This window comes from Ctenopharyngodon idella, chromosome 7 (genome assembly GCF_019924925.1).
Source record: "Ctenopharyngodon idella isolate HZGC_01 chromosome 7, HZGC01, whole genome shotgun sequence".
NCBI lineage: Eukaryota > Metazoa > Chordata > Actinopteri > Cypriniformes > Xenocyprididae > Ctenopharyngodon > Ctenopharyngodon idella.
This window is the reverse complement of record NC_067226.1, coordinates 27,527,038-27,553,757: the sequence shown is the minus strand read 5'-3', so window position 1 is coordinate 27,553,757 and position 26,720 is coordinate 27,527,038. Positions and strand designations below refer to the sequence as shown.

The 26,720-nt window shown below is 35.9% G+C and overlaps 1 protein-coding gene across 2 annotated transcripts; it reads left to right on the top strand.

Annotated features, from left to right (window-relative positions):
- On the top strand, positions 1 to 26,720 carry ltb4r2a (leukotriene B4 receptor 2a). Of its 2 annotated transcripts, XM_051901043.1 has the most exons (6): positions 11,035 to 11,622; positions 11,906 to 12,003; positions 20,223 to 20,879; positions 23,700 to 23,900; positions 23,980 to 24,023; positions 24,109 to 26,720. In XM_051901043.1, exons 3-6 carry the CDS (start codon positions 20,328 to 20,330, stop codon positions 24,416 to 24,418), a joined length of 1,107 nt encoding a protein of 368 aa, XP_051757003.1. In that variant the 5' UTR covers positions 11,035 to 11,622; positions 11,906 to 12,003; positions 20,223 to 20,327; the 3' UTR covers positions 24,419 to 26,720. The 2 variants fall into 2 exon arrangements, with proteins under 2 accessions (XP_051757002.1, XP_051757003.1); XM_051901042.1 differs by lacking the exons at positions 11,035 to 11,622; positions 11,906 to 12,003 and adding an exon at positions 1 to 590.

Here is a 26,720-nt window from a genome sequence, read left to right as displayed (position 1 = left end):
TATGACTGAGGTGTGAAGATGTCCTAATATGTACACCGTACTACACGACAAAAGTCAATGGCTTGGTCTCGTTTACTTTAGTACCCAAGCAAATGTGTATACTCGTGTGTGCAAACACAAGTTTATACAAGCATCTGTACGAGTGCAGGATGCTGATTCAGGAGGTTAGAATTCCTGACAAGAGGTGGAGGCTTGATTGCAGGAGTGTGTGTGTGCACGCGAGTTATATTTTTTTTGTAAGTGTGTCATTTACAGCTGTATATTTCGAAATATTTTAGGACACAGATGATCAAATGATAAGATACGATGAAGGCGAAGACAGGAAAGAAAAACTCCACCTCTCCATACTTACAGCCAAACAGATAGGGAGAGAGAGAGAGAGGAACTGATAACACGCCGAGACATGAGGCTGAACAGAATGTATAAAGAGCCACAGAACTATGTGGATTATCGAGAGGAACGAGAGACGACCGCAGTGAGAGCACCAGGAAACACTGAATTACCTGCGGAGGAACTGAGAAAGAAAGAAAAGGAAACGCATAGACTTCGCTTTCACTCGTAGCTGTTTCAGCCACTGGACATCTAAGAAGGTAATAGTCATTTAAGTCTTATCTGTGTCAGTCATTCCGTTTGAAGTTCACGGTTAATTATTATCACTGTGATTACAGCGACAGGGATGTTGAGAAAGCTGGTCAATTAGCTTAAATTACTTAATTTTTATTCGCTGTATCAGTACCATATCTGTGTTTTATGCATAATATAAATGTACATTTCTGCCTTTAATAGAAGCATTCAGTATACACATTTCGTTATCTGGGAATCGAACCTCGTATCTTGCTTGCACCACCCACCATCTGAAAACTTTATTTAGCAACTTTTTGAATGTTTTACAGAAGACATTTAAATGTATGTGTAGATTCATTTGGAAAGAAATACAATAGAGTAAAATTTATAGAGGAAGAATCCAATTAGATTTGAATGAACTGCTTGTAGATTGATTGGTCTCTGTTAGTCCATCTTGGACCAGCAACAAGAAGGTGTTGAAACTGGTCAACCTACAATGAGGTTTCTCAACTCTGGTCCTTACAGACGTTAGCTTCAACCCTAATCAAACACTTTGAGTTTGATCAGGTTTGGAGGTAAACTATGCCGGACAGTGAACTTAAAGGGCCAGAGTTAAAGTTGTCCTGCCCTCATCATCAGAGAAGAGAAGTAACTGCAAGAGGGAGGGGAAGTTATTTTAATTAAGGATTATTAGGCACGTGAATTTTAAACAATAATTAAGTGCACGGATGAATCATTTATAATAAATTCCATAAACTTTAAGAAATCCTGACATAGAACCAGCGACCAGCTCGACTTACACTCCCTGTGTGCTGCAGTAAAAAGCCTGTAAACACGTTTAACGATATGTCATTATAAAGAAATGCATCACTTTGTATAAACAGTAATAATTAAATGCATTTAATTAAACATAATAAAAGTAACACAATCCAATATAGATCTGCAGCCTAATGTGACTCTTATGCATGATAAAATGCATAGTAAACAGTATAATGTACATGCAACTCTTGTGGACATGTGCCATGTCACTTTTTGAAATAACCTAAAAATACCACTGTACATAAATATGGTTCTCACACAGTATCATGATATGACCATCACTGTATGTTCCAGGTGTGTTTGTGCATCACACTGCCACGGTATGCAATCTGTGCTATATTTGGGCTACAGACAAAGTTGCAGTCAATGCTGTTTTTTTTTTGTTTTTTTTGGTTTGTTTTTTCTTTTTAGTGCAAGAACTTTCAGCACTCCAAGAAAAAAAGTGTGGCTCATGCCAGCACACATCTCACATTTATCATCAGTTTTTTTCTGTGCACGTCACTTGAATATTGTCATCTGCGTAAAGCGTGTTAAGACATGATACTTCCTTTGTGCAAGCCAGTGCTGTGCAATACAACATCTGCTTAATATGAAGTGTTTGATTTAGTCAGATGAAAACCAAAAGTAACACTGTAATTATTCTTGTAAAAGCTGGAATTTCAAGTAATCTGTCTGCAGTTTTACACAAAGCCACAAATGTGTGTTTAATTGTGTAGTGTGTGTGCTGAGTACATGCTGTGATTTGATTCAGAATCAGGTCTGTGTACAGGTGTAGTCAGCCGCTCATTACTCAAATGCGTCTCACCAAAGGTGTGTTTGTGTATATAGTGGGTGTGAGAGGATTTTCACGTCTGTTTGAGGTGTATGTCTCAGACTATGTCAAATCTCTGAGACGTATGCTAGACAAACACTGCATACATTACATACTGGCCACATTCAAATGGGAACGTCATAAAGTCAATCCAAGTGTGTTGAACTTTACTTGAGCAAATCTCGTTATCATCCTACCTTTCTTTCTTCTTATCACAGTTTTTGGTTATCACCTTTATTCTTATCACCTTTGGTTTTGGTGGAATTAGGAAAAAAATGTAAAAGTTTTCTGGAATATGTTTACACTAGCAGTGTTCATGTCTGGTCTCGCTATCAGGAAGCAGTTATACAGTTGAAAAATATTTCCAGTAATTCCAGCTTGAGTCCCACTTTCCCATGAAACTGACGGCAAAGAAATAACTTGTCCCTGTTGGTTATTCAATGAATAGAACAACAAACTGTGATATGATTTTCTGATTTTTATCTTTTTTTATCTGGTTTTTCTATTTTCAAATTTACAGCTTAAATCTGTGTAAATTAAGTACAACTGACTCATTGTCACTAATAGAAAACATCAGTGTAAAATTTGTACATTAATTTATTTGTTAGTCAAATCTACTTTTTAAAAGCAGTTTTATAGGTGGAATGTACCCATTTAGATGCTGTGTCTTTAGTCACTCTTTACAATTGGCTTTTTCTCTGAAATTTCTCTATTTTCTTCAGCCTTTGTCATGTCACATCCCTCCTTGTCTGATGAGACATGATATTTTAACTTTTTTTACATTTAGGTGAAAGTTTTGAGTAATGTACACTAGGGCTGCACGATTTGGAGAAAAAATCTAATTTTCAGGTTAAAATTGCGATTTGCAATTTAAAATGCGATTTTATAAAACATATGAAAAAAAAAAAAATTATAAACACTACCAGGCTAGTTTTGCTTGTTTGTAGGGCTGCACAATTTTGCCCGAAATTTTGTGCTAATATATTATTTTGACTAATTATTATTTTTATTATTATTATCATTATTGCTAAATAAAAATATTAAACCAAATAAGAAATATTACTGTTGTAATAACTTTCATTATTAAAGTATTTAGCATTAGTATTTAATTATAAATATAACTATAATAATTAGAAAATAATATTTAAAACTTGTATGACAAAATGTGGGGTTACCTGTTAACATGCAAGCAGTATGTCTATAAATCATTAGAAAGGTCTAAGGATTTATTATCAAATATTATATTATTATGATAAAAATCTGTCTCAATAATTTCTTTATTTTTGTCAGGAGGTATGCAAAATCAAAAATGGAGTCCATGTATTTAATATGAACTACGTGCCTCTTATGCATCCACTGTGGAAAAAAAACTCTGTACACTTACGTACGCTGGAGAAAAACATATTGATTATATGTTCCCCTTAAAGTTCTTTAGAGAGAGGAATTATTTTTCCTATTTTTACACTGATTAGGATTGAGTGAGCTTTACTTGGCGCTAAACATGTCTGTTTAATACTGGACGCCGGAGGGCTCCCTTGAGCAGATCCTCCAAATACTCCAAATATACACAATATAACAAACGCTGTTCCAGGAAATCCCCAATGGGCATCATGCTACCGCTGTGACTGAATAAAAAGAAGGTAGGAACACTTTGATTGATTAAACATTAATAAAATAAACAGACGACTACAACAATACATGGTTTATATGTTTTCTTCAAGCCTTCTCGGGTATTTCCGTAATAATAAAGTATATTTATAATCCGATGCTAATCAAAATGCTATTTCAAACACTCAACTGACGTTATGAAGTGAGTTTGGAGTAAAAACACAGTAAATGTTGTCTTTTGTTAGAGAAGAAGTTCATAAAGGCTTCTCATGTTTGGAAAGTTTGTATATGTCTAATGCAGTGCTCTCAGATGGAGCGTCATTTACTACTGATCACTGAGCAGCTCTTAACAGGCTGTGTACATATTTATATAATTAAAAATCGCAGCCTTTGCGATGTCATAATCGCACTAAGCCAAATCGCGATTTCGATTCGATTACGATTAATCGTGCAGCCCTAATGTAGCTACACTCTAAAAAATGCTGGGTTAAAAAAACCCAAGTTGGGTTGAAAGTAGACAAACCCAGCGGTTGTGTTAAATTTTTGCCCATAACATGCTGGGCAGTTTTATTTAACCCAACTATTGTTTAAAAATTACTGTATTTCTGGCTTAAAATGGACCCAAAATAGTTTGGAAATTAAAAATCAGACACATAGAGGCAACAACAATAATCAAAAGGTGAACGTAAGCAATTTAATAAATGTTTATTGTTTAGTTATTGTTCATTTCCAACATACTTTGGGTTCATTTTAAGCAAGCACTATAATAATTTTCAAACAATAGTTGAGTTAAATAAAACTACTCAACAAGTTGGGTGAACATTTAACCCAACTGCTGGGTTAAAACAACTCAATTGATGGGTTTGTCCATTTTCAACCCAACTTTGGTTGTTTTTAACCCGGCATTTTTTTTAAGAGTGTAATACAATATAATAAAATCTTAACCAAGATAATCTACTTATTTAGAAACATGTTGTCAAATTGTCATTTAGCATGCAAATAAATTATAACCCAATATAAAAAATGTTGTTTTTTTTTTTTTTTTTTTTCATTTTAAAATTGGTTTTAGTTCACAAAAACCTTTATATTTATATACAAAGACTAATGGCTTGTACTGCTGCATTATGATAATGATTCACCCCTTTTAGTTAAGTTGAGTGTTACATCCCCAGTCTCCCATAATCAGATGATCCCTTACCTTAACTCAATAGTGCACTAAAAAAAAATCAAAATTGTGTCTCACACACCCACATGATGTTCTTCCAGACCCGTATGATTTTATTTCTTCTTTCAATGGAAATCTATGATCTTGATCTGAGTTGTTTCCCCACACAACAAAAGCAGCTGTCAAGCTCCTGAAAAGTGAAAACACCACTGGTTTTCAATCCTGGTTCTTCTCATCAAGCACACTTTAGGGGCCATTTACACGACACAGTTTTCAACTAAAAACAGAACTTTTTATGTGTTTTGGCTGTTCATTTGTGACTTGAGCGCTATATTCTGAGTCTTTTGAATTCATATACAGGTGCTGGTCATATAATTAGAATATCATCAAAAAGTTGATTTATTTTACTAATTCCATTCAAAAAGTGAAACTTGTATATTATATTCATTCATTACACACAGACTGATATATTTCAAATGTTTATTTCTTTTAATTTTGATGATTATAACTGACAACTAAGGAAAATCCCAAATTCAGTATCTCAGAAAATTAGAATATTACTTAAGACCAATACAAAGAAAGGATTTTTAGAAATCTTGGAAACCTGAAATCTTGAACATGAAAAGTATGAGCATGTACAGCACTCAATACTTAGTTGGGGCTCCTTTTGCCTGAATTACTGCAGAAATGCGGCGTGGCATGGAGTCGATCAGTCTGTGACACTGCTCAGGTGTTATAAGAGCCCAGGTTGCTCTGATAGTGGCCTTCAGCTCTTCTGCATTGTTGGGTCTGGCATATCGCACCTTCCTCTTCACAATACCCCATCGATTTTCTATGGGGTTAAGGTCAGGCGAGTTTGCTGGCCAATTAAGAACAGGGATACCATGGTCCTTAAACCAGGTACTGGTAGCTTTGGCACTGTGTGCAGGTGTTGGAAAGTCCTGTTGGAAAATGAAATCTGCATCTCCATAAAGTTGGTCAGCAGCAGGAAGCATGAAGTGCTCTAAATCTTCCTGGTATACGGCTGCGTTGACCTTGGACCTCAGAAAACACAGTGGACCAACACCAGCAGATGACATGGCACCCCAAACCATCACTGACTGTGGAAACTTTACACTGGACCTCAAGCAACGTGGATTGTGTGCCTCTCCTCTCTTCCTCCAGACTCTGGGACCATGATTTCCAAAGGAAATGCAAAATTTACTTTCATCAGAGAACATAACTTTGGACCACTCAGCAGCAGTCCAGTCCTTTTTGTCTTTAGCCCAGGCGAGACGCTTCTGACGCTGTCTGTTGTTCAAGAGTGGCTTGACACAAGGAATGCGACAGCTGAAACCCATGTCTTGCATACGTCTGTGCGTAGTGGTTCTTGAAGCACTGACTCCAGCTGCAGTCCATCTCCCCCACATTTTTGAATGGGTTTTGTTTCACAATCCTCTCCAGGGTGCAGTTATCCCTATTGCTTGTACACTTTTTTCTACCACATCTTTTCCTTCCCTTCGCCTCTCTATTAATGTGCTTGGACACAGAGCTCTGTGAACAGCCAGCTTCTTTTGCAAAGACCTTTTGTGTCTTGCCCTCCTTGTGCAAGGTGTCAATGGTCGTCTTTTGGACAACTGTCGAGTCAGCAGTCTTCCCCATGATTGTGTAACCTACAGAACTAGACTGAGAGACCATTTAAAGGCCTTTGCAGGTGTTTTGAGTTAATTAGCTGATTAGAGTGTGGCACCAGGTGTCTTCAATATTGAACCTTTTCACAATATTCTAATTTTCTGAGATACTGAATTTGGGATTTTCCTTAGTTGTCAGTTATAATCATCAAAATTAAAAGAAATAAACATTTGAAATATATCAGTCTGTGTGTAATGAATGAATATAATATACAAGTTTCACTTTTTGAATGGAATTAGTGAAATAAATCAACTTTTTGATGATATTCTAATTATATGACCAGCACCTGTATTAGTTTTGAGTGAGGAACAGACTGAATTATTGGATTTAGCTGATTGTGATGTTCCGTGTTTAAATATGTGTATGATATTTGAAAGCCACAGCGGGTAACGTTTTGTATGCTTAAAAGCACATGAAGATTTTTTTTAACAATCCCCTTGTGTTTTTTACTGAAGTCAGGTTTGAAGCAACATGAGAGTGAGTAACTGATGACAGGTTTCATTTCTGAGTGAACTGTCGCTTTGATGATTAAAATCTTTGTCCTCCTCAAGACTACTGACTAATTTTGACAATGTTCCCTGACCTCTTATCATCAAATCTAACCACAAAACCTTTGCAGCATTAATGGCTAGACTAGACAGCTCATCCCTGAAAGATGATTAAATATAAACGCCCTTGTGACAAACTACACATTAAGGTCAGGAGGAAATAAAGTCTGCTTACACAAGCATCATTTCTAAGACTCATGGCTGCAGGCAAAAAAAAAAGAGAAAGTTTTTCAGAAATAAAGCCCATGCATTTGAGTACTAGTTTCTCATGCAGGAATGCAGTGATTGTTTGAAATGTCTGATGTGGTCTTCTGGAGAGATAAGGTTGGTCATGTTAATGTCATCTGTAGAGCGTTTGGAACTTATCTGAATTTGTTTCTCATGATCTTTGAGGCCTTTTCACTTGCAGGCTTCAGTTCAGTGTTGTAGACAAATACACAGAGCCTATCCCCCGGTTTCACAGACATGGCTTAAGCTAGTCCTAGACTAAAATGCATGTTTGAGCTGTTTTAACTGAAAGTAACTTGCACTGACATATATTAAAATATGTCAGTGTCATTATTTTGTCTCAAGATGTACACCAGCAATGTGTTTTTCTGGTGAACGTTTATAAAAGCTACTTAAATGCATTAATTGAACTAAGGTCTAATCTTGGCTTAGGCTAAGCCCTGTCTGTAAAACCGGGCCAATATGTATCAAATCAAGTCTCATTATTATTTAATGGAAAATTTGAAGTGCATAGTGTGAAAGCTCCAGGAAGTGCTCATCGCACATGTTCCTTTTTCAGTAGTGTTAAAAAAACCCACCCAGAATTAATTCTTCTTTAGACAAAGAAGCTTAATTATAAGAGAGTTTCAAATTGTTTTGCACGTTTTAGTCACCACATCATTCCCATAATTCTTTTTTGTGTTATTTCATAACTTTGATGAATTTACTGTTACTATTAATGTTGCGCAAACATGTAAAAAATATTATTTATTTGTATTTTGTAGGCAAGGCAAGTTTATTATATAGCACATTTCATACACTCCGGTAATTCAAAGTGCTTAAAAAAATAAAAATAATAAAATAGTTAAGATGAAATTAATTTTGTGGTACATTTAATTTTTTATACTGGCCCCTTTGTTTGTTTGTTTTATTTTTTTAAAATTTATTTTAAACCTCTACTAAATGTTTGAGCTGTCCTTTACAGTTAAATATTTGTTTTTCTATATCATTCTTTTTTAACTTATCATTCGTATTGAAATAGGTGTTTTTTTTTATTCTAATATATCTCTTTTAATTAAAATTTGGATTTTAAAATTTGTAAGTCTTTTTTTAACAAGCATTATTTCCAAAAGAATGTATTTTGATGTATAGATGAAGAAGTTCAAATATAAAAGTTTCCAGTTGTGTCACATGTTTGTCACCATCATTCCCATAATTCCTTGTTGTGTTATTTCGTAACTTTGATGACTTTACTATTACTAATAATGTTGCACAAGAATGTGGAAATATTATTTCTTGGCAGTTTGTAGTAGGGGTCAGCAGGAAACAACCTGACGCAGGGCTAGTTGTAACACAAATGTTTTAAAAGTTTCTACACATGTCAGCATGACAAATCTTAGTGTATTTACTAGTTGCCATATCAACACTAAAATTGCGCCAAAAATCTTTGGAAGATATCCCTAAACATTTATTTATCCATAGCAAAAGTAAATCTCTTACTGAAATACATTTTTCATCTCAGTTTTTTTTTGTGTTTATTCCACTTGCTGTGTTGCTCTGCTTGCGATGCCACCTATGGGGCATGTTGTCACATTTCACTTCCATTCTTTTGGGGTAAATGAAGAAAAAAGTACACTGTATTAATGGAAAAAAAAAAACTTTTTTATTGTAGAGGTTGAGTATAATGTCATATTATCAGAGGTGGAAGTAACGAATTACAACTACTCGCGTTACTGTAATTAGTTTTTTTGGGTTTTCGTACTTTTTTAAATCTGTAATTTTACTTGTACTTTAGTACAAATTAAGCGAAGAAATATACTTCGCTACTTGTAAAATCACATTCTGTTACTGAGTACGCTTACAATTTGAAATATAGCTGCAAGCAGCAATTATCGGGGCCAAGCACAAAGAAGGCACAACAAGTCATCCCAGCACAGCTGGGAGCATCAGACTTACTGCAACATTGAACAATTAAAGACATATTTAGGCAAAATGACAGAGAAATCATAAATACCTTCAATAATAATGATTTAATGATTCATCACTTTCAACCAATAGGTGGCGCTGTGACCAAATTGTTGTGGTATGGTCAAAGTAAGGTGACAGTGACTAATGCAAAGTTTAGTGTCAATATGCCAAAGCATTGCAGAGATACAGCTTCAAGAGATACAGCTTCAAGCCTCAAATTCGTTGCTCTGGTATACGAAAACAGTTTGACGTATTGACTTGAAATCCATAACTTTTTGTCGGCACGGTCTGAAGATGATACGGTTCGATTTTTGTGAAAATCGGAACAACGGAGTTGGAAAAAGTATGTTTTTAAAGGAAAATAATATGGCGGGCAGGAAGTTCAGCCGATTATGGCAAATTTGATATCTATGTTCTCAGCATGACCCAAAATTCAAAATGGCGGAAAAATTTTCATGATGGAAAATGACGAATTTTGTTTCTAACCCTTACGGTTCAAAAGTTATTAACATAAACATGAGTGCAACTTTGGACAGCTGGTGGCGCTAGAGGGATTGAGTTAGAGACTCCAAATTTGCTATGGACACAGTTCAGACTGTCCTCTGTGTGCCAAATTTCACAACTTTCCCGCAAGCGGTAATTTTAATCATACCCGCAGGTTTCAGTGGCGTATTTTAATTACAAAAGTCCAGAGCGCATTATTGTAAAGGCAGAAAACGACGCGAGCACTCAGTATACAAGTGAACTGCCTCTCCTCTCACTCAGATGAGTGCGCGCTCTGTGTAGTGTGCAGTCGCGTATCTCCGCATGCTCTTAAATTAAACGTTGTCAAAAGTTATCAAACAATCAGAATAGACCTCCATGCCTGACCGATGAAAATGCTACAGGAAATCTTATTGGCTATAAGTGAAATGCACCAGAAAGTCTTTCAACAAACAAATGTGGATCTTTAATTTCTTTACAATGTAAATGTATTTTTTCAAAATGGGGCATTTGTGTGATTTGTACATATCTGTCTAACTGCATCACTACATTGTACAGACATTACAGGTCAAACCCTTCTGATGTTCTTTTTATCTAAATAAACAACATATTATATGGCTCTTAAAGGGTTAGTCCACCCAAAAATGAAAATTCTGTCATTAATTACTCACCCTCATGTCATTCCAAACCTGTAAGACCTTTGTTTATCTTTAGAACACAAATGAAGATATTTTTGATGAAATCTGAGAGCTTTCTGATCCCAGACTGCAATGTAATCGCAACTTTCAAGGCCCAGAAAGATAGTAAAGACATTGTTAAAAAAGCCCATGTGACTACAGTGGTTCAACCTTAATGTTATGAAGCAACCAAAAAACAAAAATAAAGACTTTATGTAACAATTTCCTCTCTTCCGTGTTACTCTCTGATGCTGTTCATGTGAGCACCACGAATCATGCATGTGATGCTGATGCAGAAGCCGGCCAATAATGAGCCGGCATTCTGCCATAGAACCTGGAAGCGCTGCACTATGTTTACTGTGTGAACAGTGTTAGAGACTGACACAGTAGAGAAGAAATTGTTGAATAAAGTCGTTATTTATTTATTTATTTATTTATTTATTTTGCACACAAAAAGTATTCTCGTCGTTTCATACAGGCGCGACCTTTGACACGGGGGACGGGGGGTCAGGACCCCCGCAGTTTTAAAATGACAGAAACTGACCCCCGCACATTTGATAAGGGCTGCTTAAGTCAGTATCAAACTAAAACAGTATAAAAAAAGCTACAAACTAGCTTAGGATATTTTCTTTCAAATGAGACCATTTTCACGTTTCTGTGAGCTTTCGTTCGTAAATAATCAACTGTTTTGTCGCGGTTGTGCAGAACAGAAAATGCGCTCTCTCGAACGGAGAAACATGTGATCTCCAAACCATCGATCAAAGCATGGTAACGTTTTCTGAGGTCATGTCGATGGTATATAAATCATGTCTGAAAGTTAGCATTCGTGGGGACATGTCAATCAAGTCAACCGTCCATTCAGAAACCGAGAAATTTGACACAGGCTGATCTCTCACATTCAGTTCCGGCTGACGCGCGAGCTGGCTTGACCGAAGTTTTTGTGAGGATTTATAGTTTATGGACTGTTTTGATTTCGATAATCACATCTAGCAACGGAAAAGCATCGATAAAAGAGATCTTTGAAAGCGAAACTGAAGTGATGATTGCCTCGGCCAGCGACGCAATGGGGAGGACGCACGAGAGGAGAGGACTCTGCGTTTGGTATGTATAAGCTGTATTATTGCATTTACAATGCTTATACTCATTTTTGATTGAATTATTATTATTTTAAAATGTGAAAGAACAGCAACCAATATGATAAACTAAAAATGTCAAAACTATACGTTTGGGATATGGCAAGGCTACTTGCACACTGCACAGGTGTCTGCAAGTATGCAAACTTGAATAGAATTGCCATTTCAGTAAATCTACATTTTGATATTGTGAAATGGGTATTATTACAGTGCAAAAACTGTGTATGTAAACAGTAATTTCTTTGTTTCAGTTTCTGTTAAAGATTAGTGAGCAGCAGCAGCAGCTGACACAGCTGGCATCACATCGCCAGGAGGCAGACGGGTGACGCTGAGGTGATGCTCAACACAGGTGACAAAAATGATGCACATATAAGGAATTATACAAATCTGGGAGATGTTCTAGATTGTAATAGAGTTTTATGTCTCCTAAAAGAATAAAACTGATCAAAATCATAAAACACCTCTTTTGTTTGTTTGTTTATTATAGCACAGACAAAATATACTATAATATATATCACTTTCAGCAGTGTTTATGTATTTTCAAAGGGTTTTCTGTAAAATAACACTGCAATATTGGATTTATACCACTGTAAATGCTATGGGGAGACTTTTTATTTAGGTATACTAAATACAACATATACTATAATTTTTTTTTATCACTTTTAGGAGTGTTTTATGTAATTTCAAAGGGCTTCCTGTAAAATGACACCAAGATTTTGAATTTAAAGCACTGTATGTGGGTATGCCAAATCCAGGCGGAAATCCCCAAAATGCTCCCAGTGCTTAGGAGGTTAATGTTCAGGCAAGTTTAATATATGATGGTGGTCCGACAGTGAGCCTGAAGTGGTGGTCCGATATCTGGAAATCTAATCTTTCTATCTGGGCTTTTGCTTACAATTTGGTCCCCTCCACTTTGAAAATGTCTTCTGCGCCCCTGGTTTCGTAACATTAAGGTTGAACCACTGTAGTCACGTGGACTATTTTAACAATGTTTTTACTACCTTTCTGGGCCTTGAAAGAGGTAATAACTTTGCAGTCTATGGAGGGTCAGAGAGCTCTCGGATTTCATCAAAAATATCTTAATTTGTGTTGGAACAACATGAAAGTGAGTAATTAATGACAGAATTTTCATTTTTGTGTGAACTAACCCTTTAACATACACGGCCTATAAAAATTCAGTGTTGTTATATTTCGTATACCTCAACTGAATTTAGGTAATTTGTTTATTTCTTCTTATTTTATTACTAATTCTTTACTTGTCTTTTTTGTAAATTCAGTTCAGTTTGAAATCAAGCTTTCTTGTGCTGCGTGTGAGCTATTGCAACAAAGTTACCCTATTATAAAGACACAAATACACAGAGTGAGCAAATGTTTAAGTGAGATTATTGTAATGATAATTGATCAATGTTTAAATATGTAAACAAAAGCCTAAATTAAAATCTGTTCATCGTATAAAGCGGACGTGTCTCTTCAGAAGACTTTAATTAAACCGCTCCATTCAAATTGATTACTGCCACGCGTCTTGTGCTTTTTGAAGCTTGAAAATAATGATTGCCTTGACAAAATGGATGGACATAAAAATCAGATATTAAAATATCTATATGGCAGTATACAGTATGTGGTGGTTTTCCCCATGGTATTTAAAATGATACTGAATTTTGATCATTTTCAAGGTATTGTATTGAAGTTAGAAATTCCAGTATCATGACCACTAATTCATGTACAGTACTTCATGAATAAGGTGAAAGTGCTTTGTTGAAAGTAGCTATTTTCTACTTAGATCTGATTTGGTTGAATATTGTTTGGTAATTCATTAAATATCGCTGGCTAAAAAGTAATTAGTAATTTGTAATTTTGAGTAGTTTTTGAAAAGAGAAATTTGTACTTTTACACAAGTACTTTTTTGACACGAGTACTTTTACTTGTAATTGAGTATTATTTCAGCAATGTAACAGTACTTGTACTTGAGTACAAATTTTCAGTACTCTTTCCACCACTGCATATTATCTAAATATCATAATTCAGTGTCTTCTAATGGTGTTAAGCATGGTCAAAGATAGTTTGAAAGTTTGAGATTATGCTTATTAAATGTCAGTTGTTAATATCTAGTGCATGTTTCACAAATCATTTCCTGTATAAACTTCCTGTAGTGATGAACACACAGTTTGTGGGCATGTAAGTGGGTCTTTCATGCAAACACTTGCACGCTGAAGACTGAGTTGGCACAATTTTCATTGTCAATTCTATATGTCAGGTTCACTTGTAGTTTTCTAGACTTTTCCTTCACTTGGTCTGCATCTCTATTCTTTCCTTTCCCTGAGGGCCTCTAATGGACATTGAGTTTATCTGTGTTCTGGTCATCTGTGTTCTTTCACTCGGTGTACCGCACTGGTGCCTCTTGTACAGATGGTTTGTGGTCATATTGAATTTGGCAGATGCGATGCGTAGTTCTGGTGTGATGAGATAACGATCACGTTATGCAGACTCCTGTAATCACTTTAGCAAAATATTGTTTTTGTAATGCACCAAGGAGCCTGTCGGCGTCTGCCGTGTACTAATGCGTTCACTAATGTACAGTAAAGTGGCTCTGTGGAAATGATTTTTTTCTGACGGCTTTTTTACCGGCCGCCACTGAGATGCACTGAGTGTACGGCTCTGTTATCTAAAGGCTACAAATGTCATTTACGGTGGCTCGCACCCTTTTTTTATGAGTGTCTAATATCTAAATGTGTTTACTCTCGATATACATCCACTGATGTTCAGCTGCAATTTTATCAAAATTAAATGTTTTAGGGTGGGATAGAACCTGGAACAACTTCACCAACGAGTCATCTGTCATATGCAGCAGTCGAGTACCGGAAATAAAAAACCCATTTATTTTCTACATAGAGAAACCGATTTTTTTAATGATTCTGTATAAGGGTCAATGACATGATGGGTCATTTTTTTTTTTTGTCCAAAGGCCTAAATAATAATAAAAAACAAAGATATGACATCCAAAGTATGTAAAGTATTACAACTAGATCTCTTTTATTGAATCCAAAAGGTTTTAATTATATTTTGCTACATATAAAGGTATTTTAAAGATTTTGAAGTGTCAAAAGGTCATTCGGTTTAACCGTCCAAAGACCAATACAGCCAATTCATTTAAAATGTCTTAAAATGTAATAAATGTGTATATATTTTTTTTTATTCTGGCATGATTTTATAACATCGTATATCAACGCAGTGCAAAATAGTATTAAAATTATGTGTAGAAGATGTTGCTTTGTTATGAGAAAGAATGTCCAGAAAAATGATTTTCATTGATGTCATTCGGAGTAACCAATATTGGATCAATTCACATTTATTTGTATAGCACTTTTCACAATACATATCGTTTCAAAGCAGCTTTACAGAGAATGCATGTCAACATTACAATTTAGAGTAATCTGTTATCAGAGATGGCTGTGTCCATTTTTTTTTTTTTTTGTAATTTCAGCAATGTACATATACAAATCACGCAGTTAGCTAACAATGTACTCATTTAAGGTAGAAACAATGAGCTCATGGAAGTAATGAATACATATTAACAACGATTAGGATATATAGCAACATTTGGAATGGTGCATGTTGATCCAGAGTTTGCTTCATCTGAAGGTGTTGGTCATCTGAAATCTTCATAAGAGGCTGGATCCAAGCCGAAGCTGAAGTACTCCAGTGACCTCGGGACGGGCATCCTGAGATAAAAACAGAAAAGCAAATGGAATTAGCATAGCTGCTGTTTATAACATTAAGCAAAGATAGTCATGTGCAATTGATCTGATATAACTAGAGTACATGGATATGAGATGCATTATGTGAACGCTTGGCTAAAGAGAAGGCTATTCCAGAGTTTAGGAGCCAAATGTGAAAACGCTCTCCCTCCTTTAGTGGACTTGGATATCCGAGGTACAACCAGTTTTGTGAACTTAAAGATGGATTGTAGGGCGATAGAAGATTGGTTAAATACACAGGAAATAAGCCACTTAGGGCCTTAGGTCAGTAGCAATACTTTATAATCGATACGGAACTTAATAGGTAACCAGTGTAGAGATGACAGATTTGGTGTTATATGATCATATTTTCTTGACCTCAAGAAAACTTTAGTCAAGAACTCTAGCAGCTGCATTTTGTACTAATTGTAGCTTGTTTATTGAGGAAGCAGGACAACCAGCTAGTAATGCATTACAGTTATCTAGTCTAGACATCATGAATGCATGAACTAACTTTTCTGCATCAGAAACAGATAACATATTCTGTATCTTAGCAATGTTTCTGAGGTGGAAGAAGGCTGTTTTTGTAACATATGAAATATGATTTTCAAAGGGCAAGTTGCAGTCTAATATAACACCCAGGTCTTTAACTGTCGAGGATGGAGTAACAGTACATCCTTCTAAATGCAAATTCTAGTCTAAGAGATTCTGTGTACAAGTTTTTGGTCCAATAAGTAATACCTCATTCTTATCTGAATTTAATAGAAGCAAATTACTGGTCATCTGCACTCAATATATTGTGACAGGATGTGACATCATTCAGACACCTGCAAAGGACCGCATGGTCATGAAGCAAAGTAACTAACTCTTAACTATTTAAAAAAATTCATGTTTTCACTTGCTCATACGCATGCCCCGAAACATCAGGTCATTCGGTACAGCCGCTATAAAACATGGAAAATGTTGTAATATTTTAAAAACTTGTACTAAATATAAAATGTTTGATTGTCCTTTTGCTAGATAGCTAGCTAGATATCAGCCTGCATTGTTTGAAAATATCATCATTCGTTATAACCAAAATTGAAATTTTGGCTAAACCGAATGACTTTTTGGTGGCAAATTTTGTCCATCTTGTAAAAAATGACAAAAGCAGTGTTAATTGATTATTAAAAAACACATAATCTCTTTCTTACAATGTAATAAAACTTCAAAATTAATTATTTCTCCATTTGTTATTTTACACTTTTAAAAACCTTATTCGTCAATTGACCCATAAACCTTTCAAGACAGACCAACCATGAACTCTGAGATTATTAATTATGTACTTTTCTTGAATCCATAATCCAAATAACTTTCATTTTGTAAAGATTTACTTTAATGGCCAAAGTCAGTCTCACTAAACTCTGAAACTACTTCTATATTTTTGTATATGATATATTCTGCAAGAAACGTAAAATAGTAGCCCATACTAAAAACCAATGACTGAAACTTTTATATTTTTCTTTATTCAATAATATATTGTGACATTCTTCACATTGTTGTTCATTCCTGAAAATACGTAAAGTACTTTTTATCTTTTTTTTTCTTTCTTTTTTTTAACTAATGTTCTGATATTTTTTGTCATGATTGATCTCAGCGCTGGTTGATTTGGTTAATGGCTTAGATCTCATTTATTGAAGGGTCTTTTGTTGTTGTTGTTGTTGTTGTTGTTGTTGTTTTTTTTAATCCCTATGGAAGAAATTAATGGGAAAATAGAACCAGTACTGCTGAAAAGTGTCATTGCTCTATGCTTTTATAGCTACTGACTTACTAAGCCCTATTGAACGGATGTCATTATCAAATTAAATTAATCATGTTAGAAGTTCATTTGAGCATATTAGTTGATCAGTGAAATGATGCTCCATCAAATTACTGTGTGATGAGGAAAAAAAAAAAATACTGTGTGCTATTGAAATGAGTGTTACCAATTACATTGGTAAAGAATATAATTTCTTACAATAGCATGCATGATTAAAGACAACTTTATCATGTGAATTCACAGTAAAACAAGAGCAGTAAATTACTGTGATGTAAGTATAATTTTGCTGTTGATTCACAATAATATGTAAGAAAATGACCCAGCATGCATTCATTTCACTGTAATTTTTTTTATTGTAAAATAATACTTTTTAATCTTGTAAATTCCTGGCATTTTTTTTTTTTTTTTTTTTTTTTTTACAGTGTGTTTATTATGTGAGCACAGGTGAATCGAATAGCACTGATATTAAAGGGGACCTATTATGCAAAATTCACTTTTATAACACAGATGTGTGTCCACAATGTGTTATAATCCCCATAAATCATAAACGGTCTCTCCAAATACACAGTTCCAGATTTCCCCCTACTCTTATGTAAGATTAGGGGGAAGCCCCGTCCTTGACTGGTGACGATCTGCCCTACTACCATAGATAACACCCTGAGTGAGCCGCAGTAGTCCGCCATTTCTGTTTCCTCGCTGTAGCAGCTGGAGGTGTACAATGTCTGCGCCTAACATTACAAATGTTCTGTTATTGGATGTACCAATGAAGAGTCTCAGTAGACTCCCGGCATCTGAGCCACTGAGGACACCGTGTTTGAATTTCATTTAAGAAGGAAGGAAGTGTTACATATGTACGCAAATCGTTATACGCCAGACTGCTTCACAAATGAGGGTCAGTTCAACACTGGATTTGCACAAAAGATGAACATGAAAGTACATGCTAGTCAATGAGTTGAATGAATGAATTTAACTCCACAACAACAACATAAATTTATCCACTAACCATTCAGAAATATGCAGATGTATTCTAAAAGTTTTAACTTCTTCCTGAGTCTCTCAGTCAATGTTTGCCTCTAATTCGAACATGTGAGGCTGAAAGCCGCTATTGACAATTTCTGATATTTTGGCTGCGTAAGATTCTCCAGGTTTTTTTTTTTTTTTTTTTTTTTTTTTTTTTTTTTTGAAGCATGAGCTGTTAAAGCTTCACCCTCTTTTGGAAAGGGGGCTGGGAGCAGCAGCTCATTTGCATTTAAAGGGACACACAGTAACTACATGTTTTTGTTCACAGTCAAATGGGGGCAAATTTGACAAGCTATAATAAATGATCTGTGGGGTATTTTGAGCTGAAAATTCACAGACGCATTCTGGGGACACCAGAGACTTATATTACATCTTGTGAAAAGGAGCATAATAGATCCCCTTTAAAGTCACTTATTTTAATGTATATTATAATGTATATTTGCAAAATGAACTGGGAACAAAAATATTACTTGATCAAAAAACTGTGTCGCTCCAGACATTTTGTAAACTATTGCAGGAGATAACACCTTCATGAAACAATATTATTGTAGCTTCAACTTCAAAGTTTTGGGAAATATTTAAATATTATATCACTCTTTTACTATTAAATTTTCACAATTATTAAATCTACATTTGTATAAAGATACTCATAGTGTTATGTCTGACATTTCAGTTTTGAGTAAATGTACTGCTATTTGTTTTGATATACAAAAATTACTAGATGGAAAAAATCTAATAGACTGTTAAAATATCAAATTTAATTATTTGTGCATGACCTAATTAATATTCATGAGCTACACTACCAGTCAAATTAATTTAAATAATTCATGTTTTTGAAAGTATGATTTTTTTTTTTATTATTATGTATAAAAGAAAAGAAAATACATTTGTTCAGTAGACATAATAAATTGATGAAAAAAAAGTGAGAGTTAAGACAGTTATAATGTTACAAAAGATGTTTATTTTAAATAAATTCTTTCTGTTTATCAAAGAATCCTACAAAAACAATGTATTACTGTTTCCCCAAAAATATAAAGCAGCACAACTGTTTTCAACATTGATAATAATAATAAATGTTTCTTGAGCAGCAAATCATCATATTAGAATGATTTCTGAAGGATCATGTGACACATGAGCGATCGGGGGAGAAGGGCCTTAGTCAGGGAGGTGACCAAGAACACAATGGTGTTTCTCTGTGGAGAGAGGAGAACCTTCCAGAAGAACAACAATCTGCAGCACTCCACCAATCAGGCCCGTATAGTAGAGTGGCCAGACGGAAGCCACTCCTCAGTAAAAGGCACATGACAGCCCACCTGGAGTTTGCCACAAGGCACCTGAAGGACTCTCAGACCATGAGATCAACAAAGGTTGAACTCTTTGGCCTGAATAGCAAGCACCTGATGGAGCTTGAGAGGTCCTGCAAAGAAGAACGGGAGAAACTGCCCAAAAATAGGTGTGCCAAGCTTGTAGCATCATACTCAAAAAGATTTGAGGTTGTAATTGGTGCCAAAGGTGCTTCAACAAAGTATTGAGCAAAGGCTGTGAATACTTACTTACAGCAATTTAACCACCACTTTCAAAGGTACAGAAAGGTAGTAAAGACATCGTTAAAACAGTCGATGTGACAGCAGTGGTTCAACGTTAATTTTATGAAGTGACAAGAATACTTTTTGTGTGCAAAAATAACGACTTTATTCAACAATATCTTTTCTTGTGTGTTCATTCTCATACGCTGTTTACGTTCAGCACTTCCATGTTCTACATCAAAACGCCGACTTTATTAATATTATTAATACGGTTATTTGAAATTTTAATAATATTTCACTATTTTTACAGTATTTCTGGTCAAATAAATGCAGCCTTGGTAAGCATAGAAGACTTCTTTCAAAAACATAAAAAAAACTTATTGACTGCATACTTTTGAATGAACTTTGGTGATGCAGGTGTGTATAAACAGTGTTTAAAACAAGCCAGACAGTGACATTACTGATAAAATTCTCTTCTTTTCCTCTTCAGATTGCCAAGGTGGCTTTGAGCCACAGCGAGCTCCTTTTGTCCTCTCCTCTCTTACTCCTTACCCCGTCCTCAATCCCAGTTGCCCTTGCCAGTCCATCTTTAAACATGTCAACACCCAGCGCAACGATCATGAGCAACACCGTCGGGGCATTTACCGGTGCAGTCATCCTTAGCCTCGTGTTCCTCCTCGGCGTTCCCGGGAACGTCTTCATTATCTGGAGCATCCTGGCCCGAGCTCGCAAGCGCTCCGTCACCACCCTTCTGATCCTAAACCTGGCCTTCGCAGACGGGTTCCTCATGCTGCTGACGCCCTTCTTCATGGTTTATTTGGCAAAACGCAGTTGGATTTTCAGTGAGGCACTGTGCAAAGTGTTGTTCTATCTCTGCTGCGCCAACATGTACGCTTCTATATTGCTGATCATGCTGATGAGTTTGCACAGGCTGGTGGCAATAGTGTGGCCGAAACACATCGCCGCGGTGACCGACCGCAAGGCGCTTACACGGGTGCTGGTGGGACTCTGGGTTCTTGCTCTGGGACTCTCAGTGCCTGTCTTGGTTTACAGGAAAGTTACCCCAACTGGGAACGGCACCGCAACTGGGAACGGCACAGAGCCTCAGAGTTTTGTGTGTGGCTGCACACACCCACAACCCCGATATGTGAGTCTGTGCTGCACTTATATTTCAAACCACAACAGATATATCCAAGAAGTGCCTTTAGAATCCAAACTTTCTATTCATCAAAGAATCGTTAAAAATAAAAAGTATTATGATTTCAACAAAACTATGAAGCAGCACAACTGTTTTCAACACTGATAATAAGAAATATTTCTTGAGCAGCAAATCAGCATATTAGAATGATTTCTGAAGGATCATGTGACACTGAAGACTGGAGTAATGATGCTGAAAATTCAGCTTTGATTACAGGAATAAATTACATTTAAAAGTATTCACATAGAAAACAATCATTTTACATTGAAATAATATTTGCCAATATTACTGTTTTTGATCAAATAAATGAAACCTTGGTTAGCAGAAGAGACTTTAAAAAAAAAAAAAAACATTTAAACAATCTCACCGACCCCAAACTTTTGAACAGTAGTGTATATGAGATGGCAGGATGATGAAAAGCTTCTATCTTTGAACATCACTTCTCCTCATGTGAAAATAAACTTTTTTTAAACTGTTTTTTCATAATACCAATAACAATTACCATAGCGACAATAATAAACACACATATAGTGCTGTATTTTGTCATAGCTGATTTATGCAGTTTCAGGGTAACTTTTGTAAATATTATTCACCCTGCTGAACTGTTCCACATTTTCTAGCTTTACAACCTGGATTTATGAGTCGGGATTTGATTAGCATAATATGCAAAACAGTTTGAATTAACCTAAAAGTTGAATAAGCCTTAAGCATTTGCTGGTTTTAAGTATGCATCAGTTCTTGTAGAAGAATCTTTGGCTACAGCTCAGCTTTCTGTGAATGTTATCAGTTTTACACATCTGTATCCTGCAATGTCTGGAAGTTCTCCTTGGTAAAATTGCTCAGGCTCTGTCAGATTGGAAGGGACTGCGACTGCTTTAACTGTTTAACTTCTGCTTTTATATCTTCATGCGTGTGAAGAGCTTCTCCACACCATGGCACTGTCATGCTATGTGAAGTTCCTGCCACAAATAGTGTTTTGTGCCAAAAACATTTGGCGGAGAATTATTTTTATGTTTGTAGTGTGTCCAACAAACTTTTTTTTTTTTTTTCCTCTTACCAAATACCTGCTGAAATATTGTTCCAGACTGGAACTTTTTATTTATTTTTTTGTACCATAAAAACAAATGTTTTAAATTTATTTTAAACAATGAAACATTTGTGCTAGTCATGTTGTTTAAGTCAAATGATAAAATACCATTTAAAACAATTTTATCTTGATTGTAGTGCTACAAGTGCTGTTTTTCTGCAATATAAAGTCTTATATACATTACCATTCAAAAGTTTGGGATGGGTAACATTTTTTTTTATGTTTTGAAAGTCTCACCAAAGCTGCATTTATTTGATTAAAAAAAATTACAATTTATTAAATTACAAATTTGAAATATTACAATTTGAAATAACCACTTTCTATGTGAATATATTGTAAAATGTCATTTATTTCTGTGATGCAAAGCTGAATTTTCAGCATCATTACTCCAGTCTTCAGTGTCACATGATCCTTCAGAAATCATTCTGATATGCTGATCTGCTGCTCAAGAAACATTATTATTATTATTATTATTATTATTATTATTATTATCAATGTTGAAAACTGTTTTGCTGCTTCAAATTTTTGAAGGATTCTTTGATAAATAGAAAGTTAAAGGGTTAGTTCACCCAAAAATGAAAATTCTGTCATTAATCACTCTCATGTCGTTCCACACCCGTAAGACCTTCGTTCATCTCCGGAACACAAATTAAGATATTTTTCATAAAATCCGATGGCTCGGTGAGGCCTGCATTGCAAGCAAGACAATTAACCCTTTCAATGCCCAGAAAGCTACTAAAGATATTTAAAACTGTTCATGTGACTACGGTGGTTCAACCTTAATATTATGTGCACCAAAAAACAAATAACGACTTTATTCAACAATATCTAGTGATGGGAAATTTCAACACACTGCTTCATGAAGCTTCGAAGTTTAACGAATCATTTGTTTTGAATCAGTAGTTCGGAGCATGTATCAAACTGCCAGAGTCACGTGATTTCAGTAAACGAGGCTTTGTTGCGTCATAAGTGTATCGAAATGTCAATGGTTCACCACTGGGGGCGTGACTTTGGCAGTTTGATATGCGCTCCGAGCCACTGATTCAAAACAAATGATTCGTTAAGCTTCGAAGCTTCATGAAGCAGTGACTGTGTTGAAATCGCCCATCGCTAGATATTGTTGAATGAAGTCGTTATTTTGTTTTTTTGGCACACAAAAAGTATTTTCATCGCTTCATAACATTTAAGGTTGAACCATCATAGTCACATGAGCTGTTTTAAATATGTCTTTAGTAGCTTTCTGGGCATTGAAAGGGTTAATTATCTTGCTTGCAATGCAGGCCTCACTGAGCCATCAGATTTTATAAAAAATATCTTAATTTGTGTTCCGGAGATGAACGAAGGTCTTACGGGTGTGGAACTACATGAGTATGAGTAATTAATGACATAATTTTAATTTTTGGGTGAACTAACCCTTTAAAAAAGAACGGCATTTATTTTAAACTTTCTATCATTTTAAATGTCTTTACTGTCACTTTTAATCAATGTATTGTGTCCTTGCTGAATAGAAGTATGGGCCTATTCACAAAAAAATTAGTGACCCCAAACTTATGAACAGCAGTGTTAATTAATTTAACTCTAAATATGTGTACATTTCAAGAACAAAATTCAAATATCATCCGTAGTGTCTTCATTCTCTGCTGCGCCTGTGATATCTCCTGACTGTTGTTGTTCATCTGTAGGTGGTGATGCAGTACTGTATGGAAACGGTGCTGGCCTTCTTGTTGCCATACACTGTGATCATAGGCAGTTATGTGTGCATATTGCGCAGAATCCGCAAGACTCGCTTTCGCAGACGCATCCGCAGCGAGAAACTCATTCTGGTGATCATCATTTCCTTCGGACTGTTCTGGCTACCGTACCACATCATAAACACGGTGCAGGTGTGTGCTATGCATCAAACACTTCATCAGAAGTGTCTTAAATCTGAAAGCGCCCTAAAAATAGTGTTTTCTCACACAGGTGGCAGCTGAGTTACACCCAGAGAATTCTCCAGGAAAAGTAAGGTGAGTAACTTTAAGAAAACACTTGCACTGGGACCTCAGTAACACCGGCTCATTTAAAGACTCATTTATGTTCTTCCTCCTGTAGACTAGATACGATCTGGAAGTTGCTGCGAGCGCTCACCTCCACCGTGGCCTTCGTCAGTAGCTGCATAAACCCTGTCCTCTACACCTTCGCTGCAAAGTCGTACATCCGGAGAGAGGGCCTGGCTTTCATGGCGCGGATGTTCGAGGGAACGGCGCTGGAGTCGTCGCGGAAGGGACGGCGGAGCAATCAGAACAGCCGAGACCGAGAGAAGGAAACCGATGAAGGAGAAAGTCTCAAAGACTCAGATTCCATCACTACCCCTAACGCGAGCTCGATTATTAAAGTTGTGAAACAGAAAAACGGAAAGTGAGCGAATGGCTGCGAAATTCATTTTACAGTCAAAGTTGCGCTGTACGTTGTTCCAGTGTTTCATGGCGAGTTAATCAGCTTGTGCTTTTAAAACAGATAAAAGTGAATCCAAGTTTCTTATAAAATAAAAACTGTGTACCAACTGTAACAAAAAAAACACAAGAGAACAAGTAGACAGGTGCCTAACTCAAACTATCACCTGAACAAAGACTGAGGCAGCCACAGGGTCTTTAATCTTTATACATTAACTAATGGGCTAAACAAGGAACAGGTTCAGACACGTAAATTTCCACAGAATACTGAAAGCTTTATTTATTTCAGCGCTTTCAAAGATCTTTTCCAGTAGAGGGTGTCACACAACTGAGAGACCGATGAACCATTACAGAAAGAGCCTGCTTGCTCATCACCCCTAACAATGGTTTGCATGGTTGTAAACGAAGATTCACGACTGACCAATCAGACAAGCTTGGTCGAGTACTGAGAATTGAGAGGGAACTCGATGTCCATGCTTGTTAGTACTGACTCAGAGCTCTTACTTTCTTTCAAACTAATTTTCATTACTTTTCCATAACATTTGCAGTGCTGCATGACAAAGATTGCACTCATTAGAGTACAAAGAAATGTGTCACAACGGAGAATTAGTAGAAAATATATAGAGAGAGTTTCTTAACTTTTAATATTCCCTGATAGGTTTCTCAGGCCCATTTGAACCCTGATGACCGCAAAAGAGGGTGCAATCAGGAAATTAGGGTTTAATTGAGACAACAATTAATGAGGTAAATCAAAGTTTGAGGATTTATGTATTTTAAATATGTCTGAATCAATGAACAAATGTTTAGACTATTTTCATTTGTGTATATAATGCCATCATTCATATTCAATGTGATGTTTTACACTGATGCATGCCTGCATGTGTGTGCAGTGTGCGTGTTTTGTGAGCTTAGTTAAAGGGATAGTTCACCCAAACATGAAAATTATCCCACGATTTACTCACCCTCAAGCCATCCTAGGTGTATATGACTATCTTCTTTAAGACGAACACAATCCGAGATATATTTAAAAATATCCTTAATCCTTTCGCCGGAAGCTAGTTCTTTGAATATATAGAGTTTTAAATATGGATATTTTTCTTACAAAAACGCATCCCTTCGCTTCAAAAAGCCTTTATTAACCCTCGGGAGTCGTATGGATTCATTTTTTTTTATGGATGCATTTTTTCTGTCTTCAGAATTTGGCCTACCATTCACAACCATTATAAACCTTGGAGGACTAAGAATATTTTTAAATATATCTCGGATTGTGTTCGTCTGAAAGAAGATAGTCATAAACACCTAGGATGGCTTGAGGGTGAGTAAATCATGGAATAATTTTCATTTTTGGGTGAACTATCCCTTTAATGCTGGGTACACACTAAAAGATTTTCAAAATGTGAGAGACCACAAACATGAGAACAAACAATCCTAGATTTAACCGTTTTGCTCCTATAGTGTGTGGTGTGCCGTGAGGTGACAAAGACAGCACACACACACAAACAGGTTTTCAACCAGAGTCCCGACTGTGAACACGGGGAATCTCGCAAAATCTCTCGAGACTGCAGAATAAACATGGTGGATGATAGGCGGGAAGAAATTGCGATGATAGTGTTTGGAATGATTTTGACAGAAAATTCACAGAAAAAAAAGAAAGAAAAGGGTTTCAGTGAAGTCACGGAGAAGGCGGGAACATGTTCTTTACTTTGTGCTACGCCATGACTGCATTTGTTATGCTTCTGTCAGCTCGCTTTCTGATTGGATATTGTTTCGTTTCACGTGATAATCTCCAGAGCATTTGTCCTCGGGATTCCCCCCACAGATTTCTTTCTGATTATAAATATTCAACATTTGCACATCGGGGCGGCTCTGGCGTTCTTCCGAGCAGATTCAGTCACTCTTAACACACCTCACACCACAGGAAAATCTGATAATATAATCTGTAGGACCATCAAGATAATCGGGACATTACCTAGGATTGTCGGAAGGGGAGAAATCGGCCCAAAATCAGCCCGATTATATTGTGGTGTGTACCCAGCATAAAAAAATGAAATGAGAAACTTCAATTATGATTGGTTGTTGATGTGTGAATATCAGCCGTGTGGTTTTAATATATTTTTATATATGTTGATGTAGCCTTTAGTGTGTGCGTGAACTCTAAATCATATTGACAAATCAACTATTTGATTTTTATTTCTAGATTGTAACATAAAGATGATGAACAATGTTCAGAAATGAGGTAATGATGCTCAATAAATCAATCATTTCCAGCAA